The 22842-nt window shown below is 36.8% G+C and overlaps 1 protein-coding gene across 1 annotated transcript in view; it reads right to left on the bottom strand.

Moving 5' to 3' along the window:
- The window catches only part of RAD51B (RAD51 paralog B), an 885837-nt gene that overhangs the window by 819516 nt on the left and 43479 nt on the right, over positions 1-22842 (bottom strand). The window contains exon 7 of the mRNA XM_043986876.1: positions 19837-20020. Within this exon, the coding sequence (XP_043842811.1) occupies positions 19837-20020 (184 nt within the window). The remainder of the gene's footprint in view (positions 1-19836; positions 20021-22842) is intronic.

The raw sequence follows: 22842 nt of genomic DNA, 5'->3' as shown, positions 1-22842 counted from the left end.
CACTGACAAAATGCTTACTGGACCATGCCACATTTACTTATATTCATTGTCTACTGCCTAACCCTTATACTGTATGTCTTTTCAAAAAGTAGTTTGATCATCAAGGCCCTTGTGTATGTCTGTACACAAGATTGTCTCTTTAGACAGCTTCTCCTTTCTTCCTCCTTGTTTCTCTGTTTTTGGAATTTCATTATTGAGTGTTTTCCGTTCATCCTGGGATGACTGTCCTCTGCAAAATTTTAGGCCATGAGATAACCCAGAGAAAGTTTGGTATTGTGTAATGAACATCAGATTTTCAGTCATAGGATGTGTTTAAATCCTAGCTCTACGATCTGGTACCTTTATGACTTGGAAAAGGCACTTCTCTGGGCTTCAGTTTCCTTATCTATTAAATGAGAGAGTTGCACCAAATATCCTCTAAGGTGCTTTCCAACTTTAAATCTATCCTTCCTCTGAATCTACTCTTCCAAAATCCTAGGTGGAATGTTAGACTACAGCCCATTTTCCCTTTCACATTTCTAAGATTCAATGGTTGCTTCCCCACAATGTTCCCATCATTTCTATCCCAGTAATAATAATAATAATAATAATAATAATAATAACACAAAGAACTGAAACATATAACACAATTTACATACATGATCCCACCTGTACCTGACAAAAATCCTGTAAGGTTAATTCTATCATTGTGTTCCCCATTTTATAAATGAGGAAACTGAGACTTGGGCTAAATGGTCACAGAATTAGTTTCTGTGGTAGGAGATAACTTCTACCTCCTTACAAGTCAGGCCTGTTTTTCCTTTAAAGGTATTAAGACCATCTTCAAAGTTTTGTTGGTTACCAAGATTTGGTACTAAGGGCTAAAGCTTCTGCTATCACGTCCTAGTTGCCTGCATACAAAAACAGCCACAAAGAGTTCCAGGAGCCCTCTTAGATGGTTGGCTAATAAAAGATGATGGGCAAGTCAGTCAAGGAAATGTCACTCAATTGAATCAACTCAAAGTGTCCTCAATGCCTTGTTGACTCTATTTCTCCTGTTACAATTATGTAAAATTCTTTTTGTCAACTATTTAACAGCATATAAGTGTTTCACTTTTTTTCCCAATATTAAATCTAAACTACCACAGCTCTGGCATATGACAAGCCCTGGTCTGGCCCAGAACAAAATAAATGATGGGATTGGAAATTTTTTCCCCTTTAAAACAGAGACCAGTTCCTCTTTGTTGGTGAAAATCAAAGAGAGAATACAAATTGCCCCTATTGGTGATTTCATCTTTTGAAAGATGAAATTACCATTAAGGCAAATCAGGAATTATGGGCTAGGGAAATCAAATTTGTCTCCAACTCTTAGGATTTCTAATTCACTTTGCTTATTACCTCTACTGTATTCATTTGCATATCAATAAGAGAATTGGCCAATGAGGACACAGTTCTTGAAGCATGCTCAAATTTGCCCTTCCGAGTAGGTCATACGGTTTAATATTCACTGCCTCCTTCCAATCCAACACATGGAGGTTTGCTAAGTCTCCTTGCAGCCATAGGTGACAAGGAGGTTAGTTCTATGCACTGGGGAGTTTTCTGGCTTAATGAAGAGCCAGATGTACTAATGACTCAAGAAGCATGGAGCCAGAACTGAGCTTGCATACACACGTACATGTCTTTCCCTTAGCCCTTTTATACTTTTCTTTCTTAACTGCCCTGAACCACCAAGTACAAGGAGAGAAAGTTGATGAAGCACCACATGTCTATGAATCTGTGGTGCCTGTTTCCTTTGGCTTTGTTATTTATATTCTTTCCTGATCATAACTGAATAAATAGCCCATGAGAAGAATATTCAGGAGCTCCATCAGAGCCATCAAAGATGTCTCCCTGGCAACAGAAACAATGTCAGCTGAGTCCAGTGAGAAGCCAGCACAAGAAGTAGCCTGGTGACCTCCTTGATCCTTCCCATAAGTGGATTTACTCCATCAATGAAGGCACCCCATCCCCCAAGAAGCTCACACAGTTAAGAAAGGGAGCAAACTCAATCCACTGTTGGTGGAGTGGTGAAAAGATCTGGAGAGCAATCTGGAACTGTGCTCAAAAGGCTATAGAACTGTGCAGACCCTTTGATCCAGCAATACCACTACTGGCTTTATATCCCAAAGATATCCCCAAAAAGAGAAAAAGACTTATTTGTACAAAAATATTTCTAGCAGCTCTTTTTTGTGGTGGCTAAGAATTGGGAATCAAAGGAATACCCATCAATTAGGGACTGGCTAAACAAGCTGTGGTATATGATGGTGATAGAATATTATTGTGCTATAAGAAATGACAAGCAGGATGATCTCAGAAAGGCCTGGAAAGATATATATGAACTGATGAACAGTGAAGTGAGCAGAACCAAGAGAACATTGTGCACAGAGACAGCAATATTGTTTAATGAAGAACTGTGACTGACTTGACAATTCTCAATAATAGAATGATCCAAGACAATCCCAAAGGACTATTGATGAAACATATTATCCACCTCTAAAGAAGGAACTAATATTGATGAAACACAGACTGAAGCATGCTATTTTTCACTTTCTTTCATTTTTTTTCTTTTAATCAAGTTTGCTTGGACAAAATGACAAATATGGTAATTTTTTACATAATCATAAAAAAAAAAGAAGGGGAGCAACTTGTCACAATACCCTGAAATGAACTTAGTGCAGAAGGGAGAAAGACTTCACAGACCAAGAGTTGCGACGTACTCCTCTAAGCCCTTGCTGTGTGCCTTGCTGGCCTTTGTACACTAAATTTGAGCTACTCTTCCCAGGAACAACGTGTGTCCTTTGTAACTTCTATACTTGCTCCCTCTTGTCAGTAAAATGTCCTTTGATAAAAGCTAAATTTAGGACAGCTAAGTGGTGCAGTGGATAGAGTGCAGGGCCTAGAGTCAGGAAAACACATCTTCCTGAGTTCAAATCTGGCCTTGGACACTGACTCAGTATGATACTGGACAAGTCATTTAACCCTTTTTGCCTCAGTTTCCTCATATGTAAAATGAGCTGGAGAAGCAAACAACAAACCACTCCAGTATCTTTGCCAAAAAAAAAAAAATGGGGTCACAAAGAGTCAGACACGAGTGAACAATAAAACTTATTATTATTTCAAAATCCACATGTTCAAAACTGAATTCATTATCTGTAAAATAAGCTGGAGAAGGAAATGGCAAACCACTATAGTATTTTTGCCAAAGGAAACCCTAAATGGGGTCACAAAGAGTCAAACAAGACTGAAAAATAACTAAAAATACACACAAAAGCTAACTGTCAACCGGTTAATCAATACTGGGAGGCTGCTAAATGATACTACTAGAAACTCCTAGAACCCTGAAGAAAGCAATTAGTTGCTTTCTGGGATCCAAAGTTTGAATGGGAGGTGGGTGAATGAGCGCAACATGCATTTAAATTTTTTGCTATATTTTTGGGACTTTTTTTCTCCTGTAACTTTCTAGGTATATGTAAAGGTGTTTTTCTTCCTATATTGTAACTAACTACCATAGCTGGCTTGATATTCATAGGCAGTTTTCTGATGTCCCCCTCCTTTTCCATTTAAAGCCTTCTTGGTTAGATTTGCAAAGTTTCAGGGGGAAAAAATTTCACCACCATTTGGTTAGATGCCCTCCCTTCCCTGCCAGAAGACATATTTCAAGACATGGTCAAGGGGCAGCTAGGTGGTGCAGTGAATAGAGCACCGGCCCTGGAGTCAGGAGTACCTGAGTTCAAATCCGGCCTCAGACACTTAACACTTACTAGCTGTGTGACCCTGAGCAAGTCACTTAACCCCAATTGCCTCACTAAAAAAAAAAAAAAAAGACATGGTCAAAATCAAAATCTTAATCTCAGGCACCAACTTCTTAACTTTACTTACTAAGATAGCTTCAGTGGGGGTAGTCTGCAAAATTAAAAAAAAAATTTTATACTGCCAAAAACTCATGGGATGATTTTGTCACATGCAAAAATGCTTGACAATCCCTATGCAGTGTTCTAGTTTACTGTTATTAAATGTATTTTATTTACACTGGAAAATATGGCTTATAAATGCCTTGGTGGGGCAGCTAGGTGGCGCAGTGGATAGCACACCGGCCCTGGAGTCAGGAGTACCTGAGTTCAAATCCAGCCTCAGACACTTAACACTTACTAGCTGTGTGACCCTGGGCAAGTCACTTAACCCCAAGTGCCTCACTTTAAAAAATGGGGAAAAAAAGCCTTTGTGCAGATGATAATGTTATAGCATCACATAACAGAACCAACTGAACAACAAACAGTAACAAAGAAAGGCTTCTTGTCCAAGGCAGGGTTACAGTTAGAGATTGAAAATAGGAGGCAGAAAGGAGGAGAGAGTATTATAAGCTTGGGGGACAGCAAGTAAAAATGCCTGGAGTCAGAAGATGAAGTGTCTTAGAGGAACAGCAAGAGAAGGACAGTGTCCCTGGAGGGGTGTAAGTAAGGCATAGGAGAACTGAAATAAACAACACAGAATAAGGTGCTTTGGTCAAGTACCATCAAACAGCTAGAATGAAAAAGTTTCCATATGGCATGTTCTTTTTTTTTTCTTCATCAAAAAAGACAAACTAATCCTGAATGGTTGGTGCTGCTTCTTTAAAGTGAGAAAATATTAAATACAAGTACTTTTCATTTCTTTTCCTCAACAGCTTTAAACATTTTATGAGCATGAGTATTTCAAAAGGAACAGTGAAGTAATAATGCATATTCTCAAAAAACACATACCCAAGTAGAAAGAAGGCAATGAAACAGAAACTGGTTATAATTACATATTGGCAAAATATGTTTAGGGCTTAAAAATAGGCATTTGCAACTAAAACAAAACTGCCTTCCAAGAACATGTTCTAACAGTTATGTCCAAAGTTTCTTGAATCTACTCTGTTTCTCACACACTGTTAAACAGTATTGTCCCCCCCTTTTATTAGGAAAATTTTACACAATAGGGTAGAGAAGGTGGAACAGAGAAAGAAGAGAAGGGTTCAGATACTTGATCACTACTGAAATGCCAACAACTGCATCTCATTCACTGAGTCATCTGAAGAGGTAAAAATTCTGATCTTGTCTTCCCCAAAACAGAGTTCCGGAAGCACTTTATATGCTGATTGTTCTGAGACCATCTTGGTAATTTGAAGTCAATTGCAAAAACACTTTCTGAAGGGTGAGGCCTTTGTAAAACTATGCAAGGTATTTTCAAATTGGAACAGTTTATGAACATCTCGATGGAGAAAAGAAAACAACCATAGCTGCCTGTGCAAAGGACTGGAGTTTCAATCAAAAACAAAATCCCAAGTTCAACTCTAAAAGAACAAATGTGGCTGCAAATCAGTTTAAAGCAGAAAAAGACAAAAGTTGAAACAATATGTCTTCTATGATGACCATTAAATATCCATATTGGCCTTTATATTTGCAAAAGCTTTCACCAAGATCTTGATGAGCTATCATTCCCAATCAGGGTTGCCTCTCCTTTTTTTATTGCTACAAGCAAAAAGCCATAGGGCATAAGCAGCAAACTATGAAGACTAAGCATAAATGTACAGTGTTTCCTATCCTAATGAAACAGAATTTATGTGACTGTGCTATATGGTAAAGAAGGTATATGTGGTGGGTAAAGAACTCCAAAATGACTATAATTATTACATTACTTTTACAAGGCCGATTTTTTTTTGAATTTTTATAGCAAGGGGCAGCTAGATGGCACAGTGGATAGAGCACCGGCCCTGGAGTCAGGAGTACCTGAGTTCAAATCTGGCCTCAGACACTTAACACTTACTAGCTGTGTGACCTTGGGCAAGTCACTTAACCCCAATTGCCTCACTAAAAAAAAGAAAAAAATCTAAATTTTTATAGCATTGCTCCCATGGTGTCAATTTGGATAGTTTTCTCTGATATTGGATACCATTTGTCATCACCACCACTACCACCATTAAATATGTAGTCAGACTCATTTAAATTCAAGGTCCCTTTTTTTTCTCTCATTAGTGGTGGGACTTCAATACTAATAGGGAAGTTAGGAAGAGGGGAGGGCTTGGAGGAAAAGATACTGAACTTTGTTTTGGATATGTTGACTGTGGGATATCTAGGAAATATGGGATATCAATCTGACATGTGCAACAGACAGTTGGTAGTATGAGACTGGGAGTGAGAAGAGGGGATAGGGCTAGATAGATTTGGTAATCATTTGCATAGAGATAACCAAATCCATGAAATTTATGAGATTACCAAGCAAGTTTGAGGGTATTGTGGGAATTATTGATTTCCTTTTATTATTCCAAACTCAGGGCCCCATGTCCTGCAAGTTTTGGTTAACTAAAAGTCAGTCCTTTTTCTAAGGACAGCTAGACAGCTACGTATCGCATTGGATAGAGCACTAAGTTTGGAATCAGGAAAACAAACTCATCTTCCTGAGTTCAAATCTGACCTCAGATACTTACTAGCTGTGTGACAATAGACAAGTTATTTAACCCTGTTTGCCCCAGTTCCTCATCTGTAAAATGAGCTAGAGAAGGAAATGGCAAAGCCACTCTCTGCCAAAAAAAAAAAAATCAAAAAGAATCAGTCATAACTGAAATAATTCAACAATTAACAAAATTCTGTTTTAATGTCCACCTCACATGTATAAAACTTGTCCCACGGGGTATAAAAATTTACCTAAAGGGGCAGCTAGATGGCGCAGTGGTTAAAGCACCGGCCCAGGATTCAGGAGTACCTGAGTTCAAATCCGGCCTCAGACACTTGACATTTACTAGCTGTGTGACTCTGGGCAAGTCACTTAACCCCCATTGCCTGCAAAAAAAAAAAAAAAATTTACCTAAAGCCTTAAACACAACCTTACATGAGAAGCCAGAAGACTTGGCAACATGTAAATCCTGATCCTCGATCTACTTGTGAATTCTTTAACTATAATTTAATCTACAGAGTTTGATAAGATTTGTTTCCTTAGAGGACATATAAGATTATGACTGTTTTAAGTTTTTCATCTTTAATGACATTATGACAGTCTTTTTATGGCCTAAGAGGACTGTAGAAGATTGCAATATATAAATGAATTATTTTTCTGTTACTCATGTCATTTTGCCTATAAGAAACTTTGTCAGAATCCTCATGATTGTTCAGGTTTTCTCTAAAGCCTGAATTGTGCTTGAGCAAAATAATAAAACCTATGTTTATATCTCCAAAGTCTCTGCACTGTAGTAAATGTTTGAAAGCATTTACCTACCACACAAACTCAGAAAGGAGATATTTCTCTCATAAAAAGAAGCAGCCACTAAAAAAAAAAAAAGAACTGAAGGGCAGCTAGGTGGCACAGTGGATAGAGCACCAGCCCTGGAGTCAGGAGTACCTGGGTTCAAATCCGGCCTCAGACACTTAACACTTACTAGGTGTGTGACCCTGGGCAAGTCACTTAACCCCAATTGCCACACTAAAAAAAAAAAAAAGAAGAAGCAGCTTTGGGACTAAAGAAATAGAGAAATAAATATTAAAGTGTGCTAGGTAGGGGCAACTAGGTGGTACAGTGGATAAAGCACCAGCTCTGGATTCAGGAAGACCTGAGTTCAAATCCAGCATCAGACACTTGACACTTACTAGCTGTGTGACCCTGGGCAAGTCACTTAACCCTCATTGCTCCACCCCCCCCCCAAAAAAAAGTGTGCTGGGTGTAAGAGGAGTCACAAGAAACTAGGAACAGAAAATTCAGATTTCCAGTTGAGGCAGCTCAATCTTCAATTGATTTGCTTGGAATCTAATGACTAAAAGAGAAGTACTGCTCTGACTGGAGGAAGGGAAGGAAACAAGTGTTTATTACCTACTGTGTGACAGGCAGTGTACTAAGCACTTTACAGACTGGTTAGAGAAGGCTGAAACTCATAAGCTAAGAACTGGTTCCTGCAGTTGTATGGAGAGCCACTTAACTCATTGCTACCTGGAACCAAGTAAAACCTGTAAACTTGACAGTAGAGACAGTCTTTTGCCTCTTTTTGTATCCCCAGTGCTTAGCACTGTACCTCACACAAAGTAAGCACTTAATAAATGTTTACTGATAGATTGATGCTATGATTATTCTGGTTAGAGATTAGTGGACTACTGGATAGAGCTCTGGGTCTGAAGTCAAGAAGACTTGAGTAAAAATTTGGCCTCAGGTATTACTACCTGGATAAGTCATTTAACCTCTATGATCCTGGGGAAATCACTTAACCTCTATTTGTCTCAATTTCCTCAACTGTAAAATGGGAATGATAATAGCACCTATCTCCTAGAGTTGTTGTAAAGAGCAAATGAGGTAATATTTGTAAAAAGTGCTTAGCATGGTGCCCAACACATAATAGGTACTATATAAACGTTTGTTTCCTCCCCCCTTTTTTCCTACTAATAAAAGTTATGATTATTCTTGCATCTGAATAATCATTTAGAAAATGTATTATGTTTAAGAATAAATAATGTCATGTCACATGACTTTGTGTAAACGGAAAACACTGGTGGTAGCTAAGGAACCATAGTGGCAAATGATAAGAATATATCCCTCTACACAGCAGCTTTCCCCTAAGATACTGAGAAGAGTTTGTGTTATACTCATGTGGTGGTGGCTTTTTGCTGGAAACGCTCAAACCTGCGAATGTGAGTATGGAGGGGGGGGGCGCCGGGGTGAGCAAGCCATTCCAAAGAAGACTGGGGGAGGAGAAGGGATCTCACAGTACTCCCTAAGCTACATCTGTAGTCTGACTTTTATAAAGTACTTTACATATTTCTTTGGTGACTTTCAATAACACCAATAAGGTAGATTGGTTAGCTCTGAAGTTTGACTGAAATCAAAAGAATTTGTTATAGGACATACTGCCAAAGTAGACAGAACAAAAATAGGCTTAGGCTGATAGGGATCTATTTTTCTTGTGCCTTAAAGGAAGGGAACAGTTCAGGCATGCTTCCCAAATGATGGACCATCTCCAAAAAGAAAGAAATTTAAGTATCAGTCAGTGAAAACTATTGAGAAAACAGACTGTTTAAGGCACTTCAGATTTAAATCATATGCCTCAGCACTTTTACTCCCTATAGATAAAGCCAAGATGAATTTATTTATAACATCAGCAAGTAAACCATCATTAGGTAATGATTACAAAAAAAAAAATCAGGTAAAAAAGATTTTAAGAAAATGAAGTCATGTATTTATACAATTTGTAAAAGTGTCTTTTAAACCAAAAACTAGCAGAATACTATAAATTTGGAACACTGAAGCAATCAGAGCCCTAATCATTAAAAATAAATAAATATGTGAATAAATATATATATATATATATTGCAGAGCAATAAGGGTTAAGTAACTTGTCCAGGGTCACACAGCTAGTAAGTGTCAAGTGTCTGAGGCCAGATTTGAATAAATTATCATTTTTTAAATAAATAGACAAGAGGACTTCTTGCTAAATGGAGGCAAATGGCCTGGCTCCCACACACCTACTCCAGAGAAGAAGAAGAAGAAGAAGAAGGAGGAGGAGGAGGAGGAGAAGAAGAAGAAAGAAAAAAAAGGACCAGACTGAACAATGGTCAATAAATATAATGAGAAACTTCATTAAGTTCCTTCATCAACACCAGAACCACACAAAAGTCAGCTAGAAGCTCACACATGATAGAAAAGATGTCTTACCAGAAAAGCCAGCACTAGAGCAGGCAAACAAGATGGAAGCCTCCCAGAGTGACTGAGAAACAACCAAGAGAGGCAGGAGATTCCTTGAGCAGAGACTTTAAGGCTCTGTATCCAGAAGCAGACAGAGCAAAGGACTCTAATGAGAAAGTTCCTGAATAGTCAGAATCCCACAGTTGTTTGTCTTTCATTCTCTAAGAGGACCATGACATCAGAGTGATGTCATAACTTGCAGCAAATTGGATTTAAGTGGGGAAAGGCTGTGCAAGCTCACTCACCTCATTCTCTCTTCCAGAACCATCTGGGTCCAGTGGCAAGAGAGATATCAGGACAACTGGAGATGGCCCCATAAATATAAGGCAATTGGGGTTAAGAGACTTGCCCAGGGTCACACAGCTAGTAAGAGTCTGAGGTCACATTTGAACTCAGGTCTTCCCAATTTCAGGGCCATGCTCTATCCATTGAGCCACCCAACTGCCCTAATCCCAGAGTAAGGAACTTGAGAGAGCCTGAGAACAGCAGTATAGTAGTGACTAGTTAGGGCCAGATCTAGATATTCCAGGCAAAGGTGCTCCAGGGTAGGAGAATCCATTAAGGACCCCAAAGATCCAATACTCTGATCTTCGGCAATGGGAGAAAGGGGGTGGTTGGGGGCGGTAAAACTGCATCTTGATATAGATACATCCTGGGAGATACAGTTCAATATAAGGAAACCAAGGGATACAAAAGGCAGAGGAAGAGAAGCAGATCACTTTAGTTAAAATATTTGCTGTTGATCACTCCCTTTCTTTTGACATGTTCATCCTCTTTGTAAAAACAGGAGTGAGAAAGGCTAGGCATAGGAAACACAGTAGTAAATGACACTAGTAATGTAGTGTTTGATAAACCCAAAGACTCTAGCTCCTGGGATAGGAACTCAGTATTTGGCAAAAACTGCTAGGAAAACTGGAAGATAGTATGGCAGAAATTAGGCATAGACCAACATCTTACACCTTATACTAAATAAGGTCAAAATGGATATGATTTAGACATAAGAGGTGATACCATAGGTAAATTAGGAGAGAAAGGAATAGTCTACCTTTCAGATCTTTGGAAAGGAAAACAGTTTATGACCAAACAAGAGATAGAGAATATCATAAAATGCAAAGTGGATGATTTTGACTACATTAAATTTAAAATTTTTTGTACAAACAGAAGCAATGCATCCAAAATTAGAAGGGAGGCAGAAAGCTGCAAAACAATTTTTAAGGCCAGTACTTCTAATAAAGGCCTCATCTCTAAAATATATAGGGAACTAAATCAAATTTATAAGAAACCAAGTCATTCCCCAATTGAGAAATGGTCAAAGGATATGAACAGGCAGTTTTCTGATGAAGAAACCAAAGCTATCTATTCCCATATGAAAAAATGCTCTAAATCTCTAATGATTAGAGATGCAAATTAAAACAATTCTGAGGTACCACCTGACACCTATCAGATTGGCTAAAATGACAAAAAAAAGGAAAATAATAAATGTTGGAGAAACTGTGGAAAAATTGGAACACTAATGCATTGTTGGTGGAGCTGTGAACTGATCCAACCATTCTGGAGAGCAATTTGGAATTATGCCCAAAGGGCTATAAAGCTGTGCATACCCTTTGACCCAGCAATACGACTTTTGGGTCTTTTCCCCAAAGAGATCATGGAAAGAGGAAAAGGACCCAAATGTACAAAAATATTCATAGCTGCTCTTTACGTGGTGGCAAGGAATTGGAAGTTGAGGGGATGCCCATCAATTGGGGAATGGCTGAACAAGTTGTGGTATATGAATGTAATGGAATACTATTGTACTGTAAGAAACGATGAGCAGGAGGAGTTCAGAGAAACCTGGAGAGTCTTCGTGGGCTGATGATGAATGAGATGAGCAGAACCAGAAGAACGGTGTACACAGTATCATCAACACTGTGTGTTGATCTATTGTGATGGACTATGTTCTTCTCACCAATGCAATGGTACAGAAGAGTTCCAGGGAACTCATGATAGAAGAGGATCTCCAAATCCAGGGGTGGGGGGGGGGGGGAAAGAACTGTGGAATATAGATGCTGAATGAACCATACTATTTCTTTTGGTTTTGGTGCTGTTGTTTTTCTATTTTGAGGTTTTTCCTCATTGCTCTGATTTTTCTCTTATAACATGACTAATACAGAAATATGTTTAATGTTATATAACACCTATATCAGATTACCTGCTGTCTAGGGGAAGGGGGAGGGAGGGAGAAAAATCTGAAATTGGAAAGCTTGTATGAACAAAAGTTGAGAACTATCTTTACATGTAACGGGGAAAAAAAATAAAAAAAAAAAAACAGGAGTGGGAACTTACATAGGAAACAGTAACCAAGAAAAATAATCTTTGTAGCAAGTTTTTCTGATCAAGGTCTTATGGGGAACTTATTCAAATAGATAAAAACAGGCGCCACTCACCAATAGATACATGGTCAAAAGATATAAACAGACAATTCTCAAAGGATGATATCTAAGTGTTAAGTAGCCAAGTGAAAAAAAATGCTCTAAATCATTAATAAGAGAAATGCAAATTAAAACAACTTTAAGGTTTTATATCACGCCTATCAGATTTGCAAATATGAACAAAAAACTGTTTTGTGGGGATTTGGGAGGACAGTCATACAGAGAAGCGAAGGATCCAAGATTTAGAAAGAAAAATATTTTCAGATGTGGCCACTATGTAAATTCGTTTTGCTTTATTAGAGTTATTTGTTACAAGGATGGGTGTTTGTTTTTAAGGGAAAAGAGGAGAGAGATAGTAAAAGAAAAGACAAAAAAGAAGAAAAGACAAAAATGAGGGCATTGAAACATTTTTAAATGCACAGAAAAGAATAGGACATTCAAAAGTAAGCAACAACAACTTGCCAGACAGCTTTGAAAGTAACATATTGAATTTATTATACATTTTTAAAAGCAATCTGTATGGAATAGAGATTTGGGATTTCACAGACAATACCCTTTTATGTTCTACTTTATAAATAGAAATAAATGTTTTCAGAGGTTGGTGGGTTTTTGGTGTTTGTTAAGTGAATAAATTTTTAAAACTTTAAAATAAATAAAATGGACAAGAAGGAACTTAAGTGAAATGTAATAATGTGGAATGAGTACTGAGTCATAGGATCCGGGTTTAAATCCTCACTTTGCCATTTAGCATGTGTCTTTTTTTTTTTTTTTGGTCTAGACCTGTGATTTCATTCAGTCAGTAAGTATTTATTAAGTACCCACTAGGTATTAGACACAGAGCTAGGCATTAAGGATACAAAGACAAAAATAGGGAGTGTCCCAGTGAAGATTTCCTTCTATCAAACCAGATTTACAACTACTCCACAAGTTAAAGTTAGATAGATAGATAGATTGATATATATATATATATAGTCTTGTTATATATATATATATATATATATATATATATATATATATATATATATATATATATATATGAAGAGAGAGAAAGAGAGAGGCTGACTTAAGAGAGCTGACTATTCAGAACAGGTTAAGGTAGTGACCTAGATTTATCTGGGTTTAAAAAGCCAGTATGTAACAGGCAGGATTTCAAACTAGGTCTTTCTAACCCTTGAAGTCAGTTCTCTATTCATTATGCCATGCTAAATTTTCCTCCTGTATGATACCCATGCTACCTGTGTGATCTTGAACTACTAATTCTTTCACCTCTTTGGCCCTGAGTTTTCCAATATATAATGGGGAACTTGTTTAGATGACCAGTTATCACAATACCAGCCTCCCAACTATACTGCAGTGCAGATATCTTTGAACTAAGTGAAAAAATCTGAGGTCAGAATCCTCATTTGGTGCCATTTTTAAATGGTCTAATATTTTTTTTAAGTAGTAAGAGGCAAAGAAAGGATTAGTCTCCCTTTTTTTTCCATACAACTCAAAAGGAACCTTTTGCTTGTCACAACTCAATTAGAAGACCTTCCCGATTAATTCTGAGGCTATGTTACAACTTGCATGTTAATTCATTTTACATTTAAGTCCTTACTGAAGAGTCAGATTTATAGCAGCCTCAATTATCCAAATGAACTCCCATGTCATCAGAAAGACTGAAAGGAAATGAGGCATTTCAAAACTTAAAACCAAGGGAGTCCTTTATAAAATGAAGCTCATTGATTTAACCAATCTAATTGTCTCCTTTCCCCTTTGATTTACAACAGATTAAAAACAGAGAAGTAGGAAATGGGGGAGAAATTGGGTAAGGCATACATTTTAGATAGATTTCCATCATTTTTTTAAAAAATGTTTAATGTTTAAAAGCATAAGCTTCAATTATCGGAACAATTCAATTATGGGAGAGAACTCATTCTCTTATGGGTAGACATTGTATTTTCATTGATAAGTGGGTCTGTGCTGGAAAGACTTATATAAACTGAAGCAAAGTGAAGTGAACAGAACCAGGAGAACATTGCACAGTAACAGCAATATTGTATGATGATAAATAGTAAATGACTTAGCTATTCTCAGCAATATGATACAAGATAATTCCAAAGGATTCATGATGAAAAATGTTATCCACATCCAGAAAAAGAAGTGACAGAATCTGAATGCAGTATTTTTTTTTTACTTTCTTCGTTTTTTCATGTTTTTTTTTCTTTTGGTCTGTGGAAATTGTTGTTTGTCCTTCGTTCTTAAAGAGAACATCAGGATGATGTGATGACCTGCCGTGAATTGGATTTAAGTAAGGGAGAGCTGTGCAAGATCACCAGATCCAAAGGCATCTGGGTCCAGTGGCAAGATATAAATCAGAATGATTGGAGATGGCCCCAGATGTTTGAGGTAATTGTGGATAAATGAATTGCCCAGGGTCACATAGCTAGTAAGTGTCCGAGGTGAGATTTGAATTCAGGTCCTCCCGACTTCAGGGCCCATGCTCTATCCACTGTGCTACCTAGCTGCCCTTACTATGGAAATATGTTTTGCACAATTGCACATTTATTACCTATACCAAATTGCTGACCATCTCAGGGAAGAGGGAGGTAAAATATGGAGGGAGAAAATCTGGAACTCAAAAATTTTTCAAAATGAATGTCTAGGGGCAGCTAGGTGGTACAGTGGATAGAGCACCAGCCCTGGATTCAGGAGGTCCTGAGTTCAAATTGTAATGATTGGAATGACACCACCTGCTGGAGATTTACTGTAGAAAAGCTCCGCCATGAAGTGAAAGTCTTTGAGGGCAAGACCAGGAGTCTTTTCTTTGGCATCAGGAAATGACGTCTGTTTGTGGGAGGAAGAAGGGAGGAGCCTGGCGCTTTGACTGGGGCTCTTTCCAGAGGACTCCCGGCAGAGAAGGGAGCTAGAAATGTGCTCTCCCTTTAATAGATAGATGAATGTAGGCCTTTTCTTCTCTCTTTACCAAATTCTCATTCTCCTTAATAAAAGCCTAACTCTTGCTAAAGCTTATAATTTATTGGCGACCACTCATTAGATATTTTAGACAGTTTAGCTAGAATTTTAGCCCTTAACAAAATCTGGCCTCAGACACTTGACACTTACTAGCTGTGTGGCCCTGGGCAAGTCACTTAACCCTCACTGCCCCACCAAAAAAAAAAAAGAAGAAGGCCAACCTTACCACTGGTATGACACAAATAGTTCAAAAGGTCCCTACCACTTACTTGTATAGCTCACCAAATCACTAATAGAACTTTATAACATTTATAACCATGCCTAATTCTGGGTGTCACTTACTCAGGAGTAGGTATGAGTAAAAGGAATAAGGCAAAAATCAAACCAGAAAATGGTAACCAAAGTGAACTGATGATGAAGGAAAGGGAATAGTAATGTCTCCCATTAGTAATATCAACACTAACAACAATAGTTTCTAGACTCTGACCCAGTGGCCAACAGATCTGACTTGGTATGGAGATTTAAATATTTTTTGCTAGTTCAGGACGTTGACAAACAGCTCAGTACTATTTTTCCCATTTGTCTCCAATCAAATTTCATCATACTGTATCAGGAGGAGAACAGAAAATGATAGGCTCCCTTAAAACACTGTCAGTAATAAGGCCAAAAATAAAAGGGAGAGGGTTATGAAGACTCCTCACTTATGCTTCTGTGATGAATTTATCTGTGTCCCATGCCATGAGCCTTCTTCTGAATCCCTGATTTCATCATGGTTTTTCCCATTTTTCCTATACTAAGTATTAGGATTGTTTGCTTTTCTGCCACTTATCAGTCTCCCTATAACCTTAAACCCCTTCCCCATGTCTCCTAAATCTCCTAGACTGTAACAAGTGGCATCACAAAATGTATTCACAGTATGTCTAAATAGTGTTTGTCTCTTATAAGTATCAAGACGAAATTTAAAATATGGTATGTACATATACACAGACATACACATATAAACACATATCCATAAGATTGCCTTCATTTCTTTGAAATGTAGTATGAACTGTGGTCAAAGTTTTTTAAACTCTCTCATATTCAGAACGACAACAAAACAAAAAAACCAATAATAACGTCTTTGTGCCTTTACAGAATTTTTCTTTTAGGAGTACCAAAAGCTAACTTTAAAAGTGTCAGGTTTTTCTTTTAATTTTAAATGTTTTGGAGAGAGAAAATCATCAGAAACCCCTGCAAAGGACTAATGAACATTAAATCTGATGTCTAAAGTTTCCTAAATGTAGAAAAGGAGATAAAGTAACTTCATTAAGGTCACACAGCAAAATGATAATAGAAATCTAACTAGAAATGTGATGTCCTTGCTCTCATCTTGGGTTCAAGGCACAAAACCACTCAGTCTCCTTGAAAGTATGATTCTAATCCAATGATTCATAGTCATTTTTGCTTCACAATTACCCTTGGCATCTAATATGTAGAATGTAAACTCTTAGAGGTCAGAGCATATTTCACTTTTCTCTTTGTATCTCCAGTAACAAGCATAATACCTGACACTTTGCAGATGTTTAATAAATCCTTACTGATTGACTGAGACTTTTAAATTTTATTTTTAATGCACCAAATACTCTTAAAAAGCAAGATTTATATAAGTACACAACTCTCATCACCAAGGTAAATAAACCAAAATCATACCCCCTTATCCCTTATAAGATATTGTTGCTTTCTTGAAAACTTAAATCTTTCTCCCAAGAACACCCATCAAAAGTACTGTTGAACAGGATTGTCCAAACAAAATGTCATACATGAACCCCAAAGTCTAAAATGTTTTTAATAATAAAGAAAGTTGTACAAATATGAACACAGACATAGGAAAGCTTTTTTTAAACAAATCTTTGAGTGTCAACTCAGTACAAGGCATTATGAAAATACAAGTAAGCAAAAAATGTTCCCTGACCTCAAAAAAAGTGCAATAGAGGAGTGCAGAAAAGGTAAATATACATAATAACCAGTAATATGAGGCAAGAAATGAAAGATATAATAATGGTGAGCAAACATTTTTTCCCTATTTTCCCAATATTTTCCCTATTTTGCTCATGTGTCCAGTACACTAAAAAATAGAAGCATGAATTATATTTTGAATTTATCCTCCTGTTTCAGGAAGTAGGATGTTGTAACATCTTAAAAGTCCTTAGGAAAGTAAGAAATATTTAAGACACTGATCCCATTAAAAAGGAGCTACTACTATAGCATCTTTTTCAAAATCACATAATCATGATTAAATCAAAAATTTGCAACTACCAACCCACTGTGTTTGCTTCCTATTCTGTAAACAGAAAGGAAATTTTTGTTTAAAAAAAAAAGATCCATTGTTTATAAAGAGGTTGAGGAAACAAAAATTATGGGAATGAATTAAAATAATACAGACATAAGAGTTTTCTCAATTAAAATGGCTAAAATCATCTCAACTCTTCTTCATGTGGAGGGACTTCCAGGAAAAGTTTAAAGAAGCCTGTAGAATCTCAGCTTCAGAAGGTACCCCCTCCCATTCCCCAGCATTGCTGTGGGGTAGCCTTGAATACTCTACCTTTGGCGAAGAGATTTAGATGGGAGTTAGTGTAACATGTATGTGTTTCCTGTAGGTCTTACAGGGTCCATGGTTATTTCTTCTAATTTGTCTCCCTGCCTCATCACTCCAGTTCATCCTATGACATGTGACTTCCCTACTCAAGAAACTTCTGTAACCCTGTTGCCTCTAGGATAAAATATAAATCCCCCTATTTAATTTTTAAAGCCCTTAACAACCTGCCTCCAGCTTATATTTCCAGCCTCAAAGGACATTATTGCCCCTTGCATATTCTGCACTCCAAACAAACCAGCCTTCTCTCTGTTCTTCTCATAGTTGCCATGACTTGGCATTAGCCATCCCCCATACCTAGAATACACTCTCTCTTTAATTCCAACACATAAAACTCCTCTCTTTCCTTAAGGTGAAGCTCAAGTACCATCTCTGCATGAAGCCTTTTCTGATTCCCCCTCTCCAACTACTTAATGTCTGTCCTCCCACATTAGCTTGTAATCAACTACTTTCTATATATTTGTGTTAATTCACTTTATATTTATGCTGTAAATAATTTCATATTTATGCTGCATGTATTTCTATATGCACTTGCTGTCTTTCCCATTAAAATGTGAACTCATTGCAAGTAGAAATTTTTTCATTATTTGTATTGAGATAAAAGATTCTTTCTTTCATATTAGCAATCAATTATTGAATTAGGACCAGGATTTTTTTTTCATAAACCTGTAGGTTGTTGAGTCTCTAAAGTACATTGTTAATGGATAAAATTGCCCAAATCCCTAGGGTATGTGGGGAGACCCCACCCAACTAGAAAACCTTAAAAAAAAATTAATTTAAGGTGAAATCCAGCCCATTGTGTTTTAGTCAACCAGGTCTGAGGTGAACCTCCTTTTGTGTAGATTGCCCTAGGCAGGGTAGTCTGGATAAGAGTTAAGTCTCTATGTCCTAGACTGAGTAATCAAAGTAAGTCCCCCAGCCCCTCATTAAAATAAGCCCAACTCTCATTATAATATTTATCCTCACTGTCAATCAATGAGAATGGACTGCCTCCCTCAGGAAGATCCACTGTTCCAAGGGTTGGGGGGAGGGCGGTGTCTTTGGCATTTGAGAGTGCCACTGAAGCCTTTTATTAATTATCCACTGATGATCCAGAAATTATGTCTCTCGAACTTTTTAGACATCACTGTATATTATCCCAGGATATATGTTCACGTCACATAGTAGGTGTTTAATAAATACTTAATTGATTTGTTCTATGTAAACAAACATACGTGTTTATGCTTCATGCTCATAAATTGCCTTACTATTTTTTTTCCATTTTATTGTGACATCAACAGGATAAATAAGGTTTTGGGAGGAATCAAGAGCATATTATCTGAAAACTCAAATTGGGATATGATGAATCCTCTTCCTATTAGAAATCATTCTTAGACCAGAATTTAAGTCAATAAGTAATTAGAGTTTATCTCCTTTTAACCCATTATTTTTAGTAAAACCCTTCTAAAAATGGAAAACTCATACTCTTAATGGAAAAAATCCCAACCCTGAATTCAAGCACCATCTAAAGTCATTTGATGGTTTCCAGAATTTTGTGTTCCAAGTTCAAAAGGGTCTAACCAAATGCAAGATGATGCCTTAGAACCTACACACCACAAAAGCCTTATCTCTCATATTTGTAAACCTAAATCCCCAGCTGTCAACACAATTTCAGGAAATGAGATATATACCAACATCAGTCCTTAAGAGTCTCTTTATAGATAATTTTAATTCTAACTCAAGAATCTAAAGCCCGAATTCTAACAGATATCAACATGAGTATAAATAACTTGAAAACGCTACCACAAAGGAACAATAACTGGGACTAGAGCTGGGACTCTGTCTGGGTAATTCCATCCAGGTCAATTGCACAAATGTGACAAAAGGATGCAAAGAAATATGAAATGTGCCCACAAACTGAACAGGAACAGTGACTGAAGCAACATTTTAAAACAGCTCTGAAGTCCGGCCCAAGCTGAATCTGAAAACAGAAATTAAAACAAAACAAGTAGCACAATGATGGTATTTGCTAACAGCAACTAGACTGCATGGCCTGTTTAAAAATAAAACAGCCATCTGGTTTTCGTTTTCCTCCTTCTATGATTTTATGACTTGATACTAGATGTCAGAGAGCTTTATATAAAAAAAGAAAGAAAAACTTACTATTATTGAAAATTCCTCAGCCAAATACTTCAATAATGATGCTTCTCTTGCCAAAAAATTGCTTCTCTCTCTCATATTGCCTTGAAGTTGTGTATCAAACTCCTTTCTGACCACAGAAGCAACAGAATCAATAATCAAAAGTTTAACTCCCTTGGAGATAATTTCTTCCTCCAAAGACTCAATCCTGTAAAAGAATAAATATTTTAAGACATTAACTATATGGAAGAAATGTCAGCAGGTCATTAAAAATGCTAAGAACTGAATTTTTTTTTAGAAAACTCATTTTGTCCTTCCCCATACTGGAGGTACTCAAAACATACATTTTCCCCCCAGCATCACAGCAGATTGCTTATTTTATGTCCCTCACTGAACCAGACTGCTCAAGTTTCCAGACAGCTTCATTCTTTGGCTTTCCTATACCCAAAGCAACAAGGTAGATAACACTATAGTGTTTTTAGTTAAATCAAAGATATTTCACTCACTTAAATTTTTGTTCAGTTTTCATGTCAATACTTTCATCACCATTAGAAAGTACGGTATAGCAGATATACAATAAAAGCAATGAGGAAACAAGAATTCTAAGTTATATTCCCAAGACTCAGACTCATCCATATTCAACAAATACTATTGAATGAGTACAGATAAATGCAAGGTACTCAGGTACAAGTCCTCTCACTTATAAACAGTTTACAAGCCTTATCTGACAAGATCTGACCATGCTGTTAAAGGAAAGGGCCTTGAGATCCTTAGTCATAATCAACCATTTATTAAATGACTGTGTCAATGACGGTGTTTAGCTGCTAGTCTATGAATACTAAAGACTCAGAAGAATTAATGTTGCAAATCACCCAAAAAACAGTAAAGGAAAGGGCAAGGATAAACAAATCAACAAAAAATTAAATAGACACATGGCAAAAATTATATTATCACCAAGACAAATGACTCAAAAATGAGGTAGGCTGGTCATAAAGAGAGACCAAAACAAGAATGGAAATGGAAAGAATAATGATCACAAAACAACTGAAAATGAATATTAGCTAATTATAAAGAAAAAGCTTGGCCCAAAGAGGTATGAGCACTCTTGCAGAAATGGAAGGTCTACAGGTGTGAAAGAGTGTCAGATTTTCTCAAAGTATTGATTAGTTTTGCTTTTTAAAAATTTCACTTCCTTTTTAAATTTTCTTAAGGGGTGGCTCTCTAAGCGGGGGAGGTAACAGGACATAGAAGGAAGTCTCACTCATATAAAAAGATATCAATAAAGATCTATTTATTTAAACCCTGAAGTTTCAGGTCACACTCAACAAATTGGAAAAGATGACAAACGATGGGACTAGTCAGTGCTGGAAGTGTTATGGAAAAACAAAAATACTAATGCATTATTGGTACAATTATGAATTGGACCCAACAATTCTGGAAAGTAATTTGGCATTATTCAAATAAAAGATCTAAAATATCTTTGACCCAGATATTCCAATGCCAGGCATATACCCCCAAGAAGGTAAGTGACAAAAAGAATGGCTCCATAAACACTAAAATATTTATAATAGCACTTTTCATGGTAATAAAGAACAAGAAACAAAATAGAAACCCCATTATCTGAGGAATGGCTAAACACACTGTGGTATGTGAATGTAACAGAATATTACTGTGCTGTAAGAAGCAACAAACATGACAAATACAGAGAAGTATGGAAAAACAATATTAACTGATACAGAAAGAAGTAAACAGATCCAGAAAAACAATATACATAATGGGGGCAGCTAGGTGGTACAGTGGATAGAGCACCAGCCCTGGAGTCAGGAGGACCTGAGTTCAAATCTGGCCTCCGACACTTAACACTTACTAGCTGTGTGACCCTGGGCAAATCACTTAACCCCAATTGCCTCACAAAACAAAACAAAACAAACAAACAAAAAAGTATATATATATATATATATATATATATATATATATATATATATATATATATATATAATGACTATAACAATTAAAATGGAAAAAACAACAAATGCAAAACAATTAAAAATGACTTGCAAAAGTATTAGAGGCTGGAGAAAACATCTACCATAAGTCCTTGAGGTGGGTAAAGGGTCCACAGGTGTGGAATATTGCATATAATGTCAGATTTTTTTTGGTGTGTGATATTAGATTTTACTGATTTTTTTCCCTCTACTTCTTCCTTTTCTTTTTTCCTTTAAATTCTATATTATAAGGGAATGGATCAGGGAGTAGAAGAGGAGGTATAAATGTAGGCAGTGTAAAAATAAAAGATACCAATAAAAACAATTTAAAAAGAGAAAGATTTTTAACCTGAAAAAAAAGGTGGGGGAGGGCTGTGTTGGGAAGGGTACAGCATGCATATATCTATATATACACACATAAATATATATGTCTTACAAAATAAAATAAAATAAAATAAAAAGAGAAAGATAGAAAACTAAAGAACAATCACTGTGAAGAGATCTAGAGAAAGCCCCAATAATAGTAAATAGACCCCAAGAGAGAATTTATGAGAGAACATGAACAACAGTTACACAAGGCAGGATGGTCAGACAGGTGGATTACCAAAATGGCAGAATTATCCAAATCGAAGAGATTACATACATCTAGATCCAATAAAGCAAAGGGTAAGCCCAACACTGGGCTCAAAAAAGTGAGAGAAGTAAAATAAGGTCCCTTCCCTAAAGGAACTTATGATCTAATTGAGAAGAAAAACAAACTCCTTAAGAGGAGAGATTCTGTTGGTTTTTTGTCTGGGGGAGGGTAGATGTGAAAAGGGAGAATTGTATGTCTATAACCTAGCACAGTAGTAATGAAAAGTAATCATTTAATAAATGTGTGTTGATTGACTGCCTGGAACGAATAGGACAAAAACGCATCAGAATATAATAAGCAAGGGCTGAGTGGCATGATAAACACCACAAGTAGACCTTCATGGAGAAATGGGATTTGAGAGAAAAAAAGCATTCCCTCTTAGAAAATCGACATAAATAAATGATTTCAATG

Source organism: Dromiciops gliroides, chromosome 2, assembly GCF_019393635.1.
Source record: "Dromiciops gliroides isolate mDroGli1 chromosome 2, mDroGli1.pri, whole genome shotgun sequence".
NCBI classification, from domain to species: Eukaryota; Metazoa; Chordata; class Mammalia; order Microbiotheria; family Microbiotheriidae; genus Dromiciops; species Dromiciops gliroides.
Note: the sequence above shows the minus strand (reverse complement) of the source record. Positions and strands in the feature narration are given on the sequence as shown.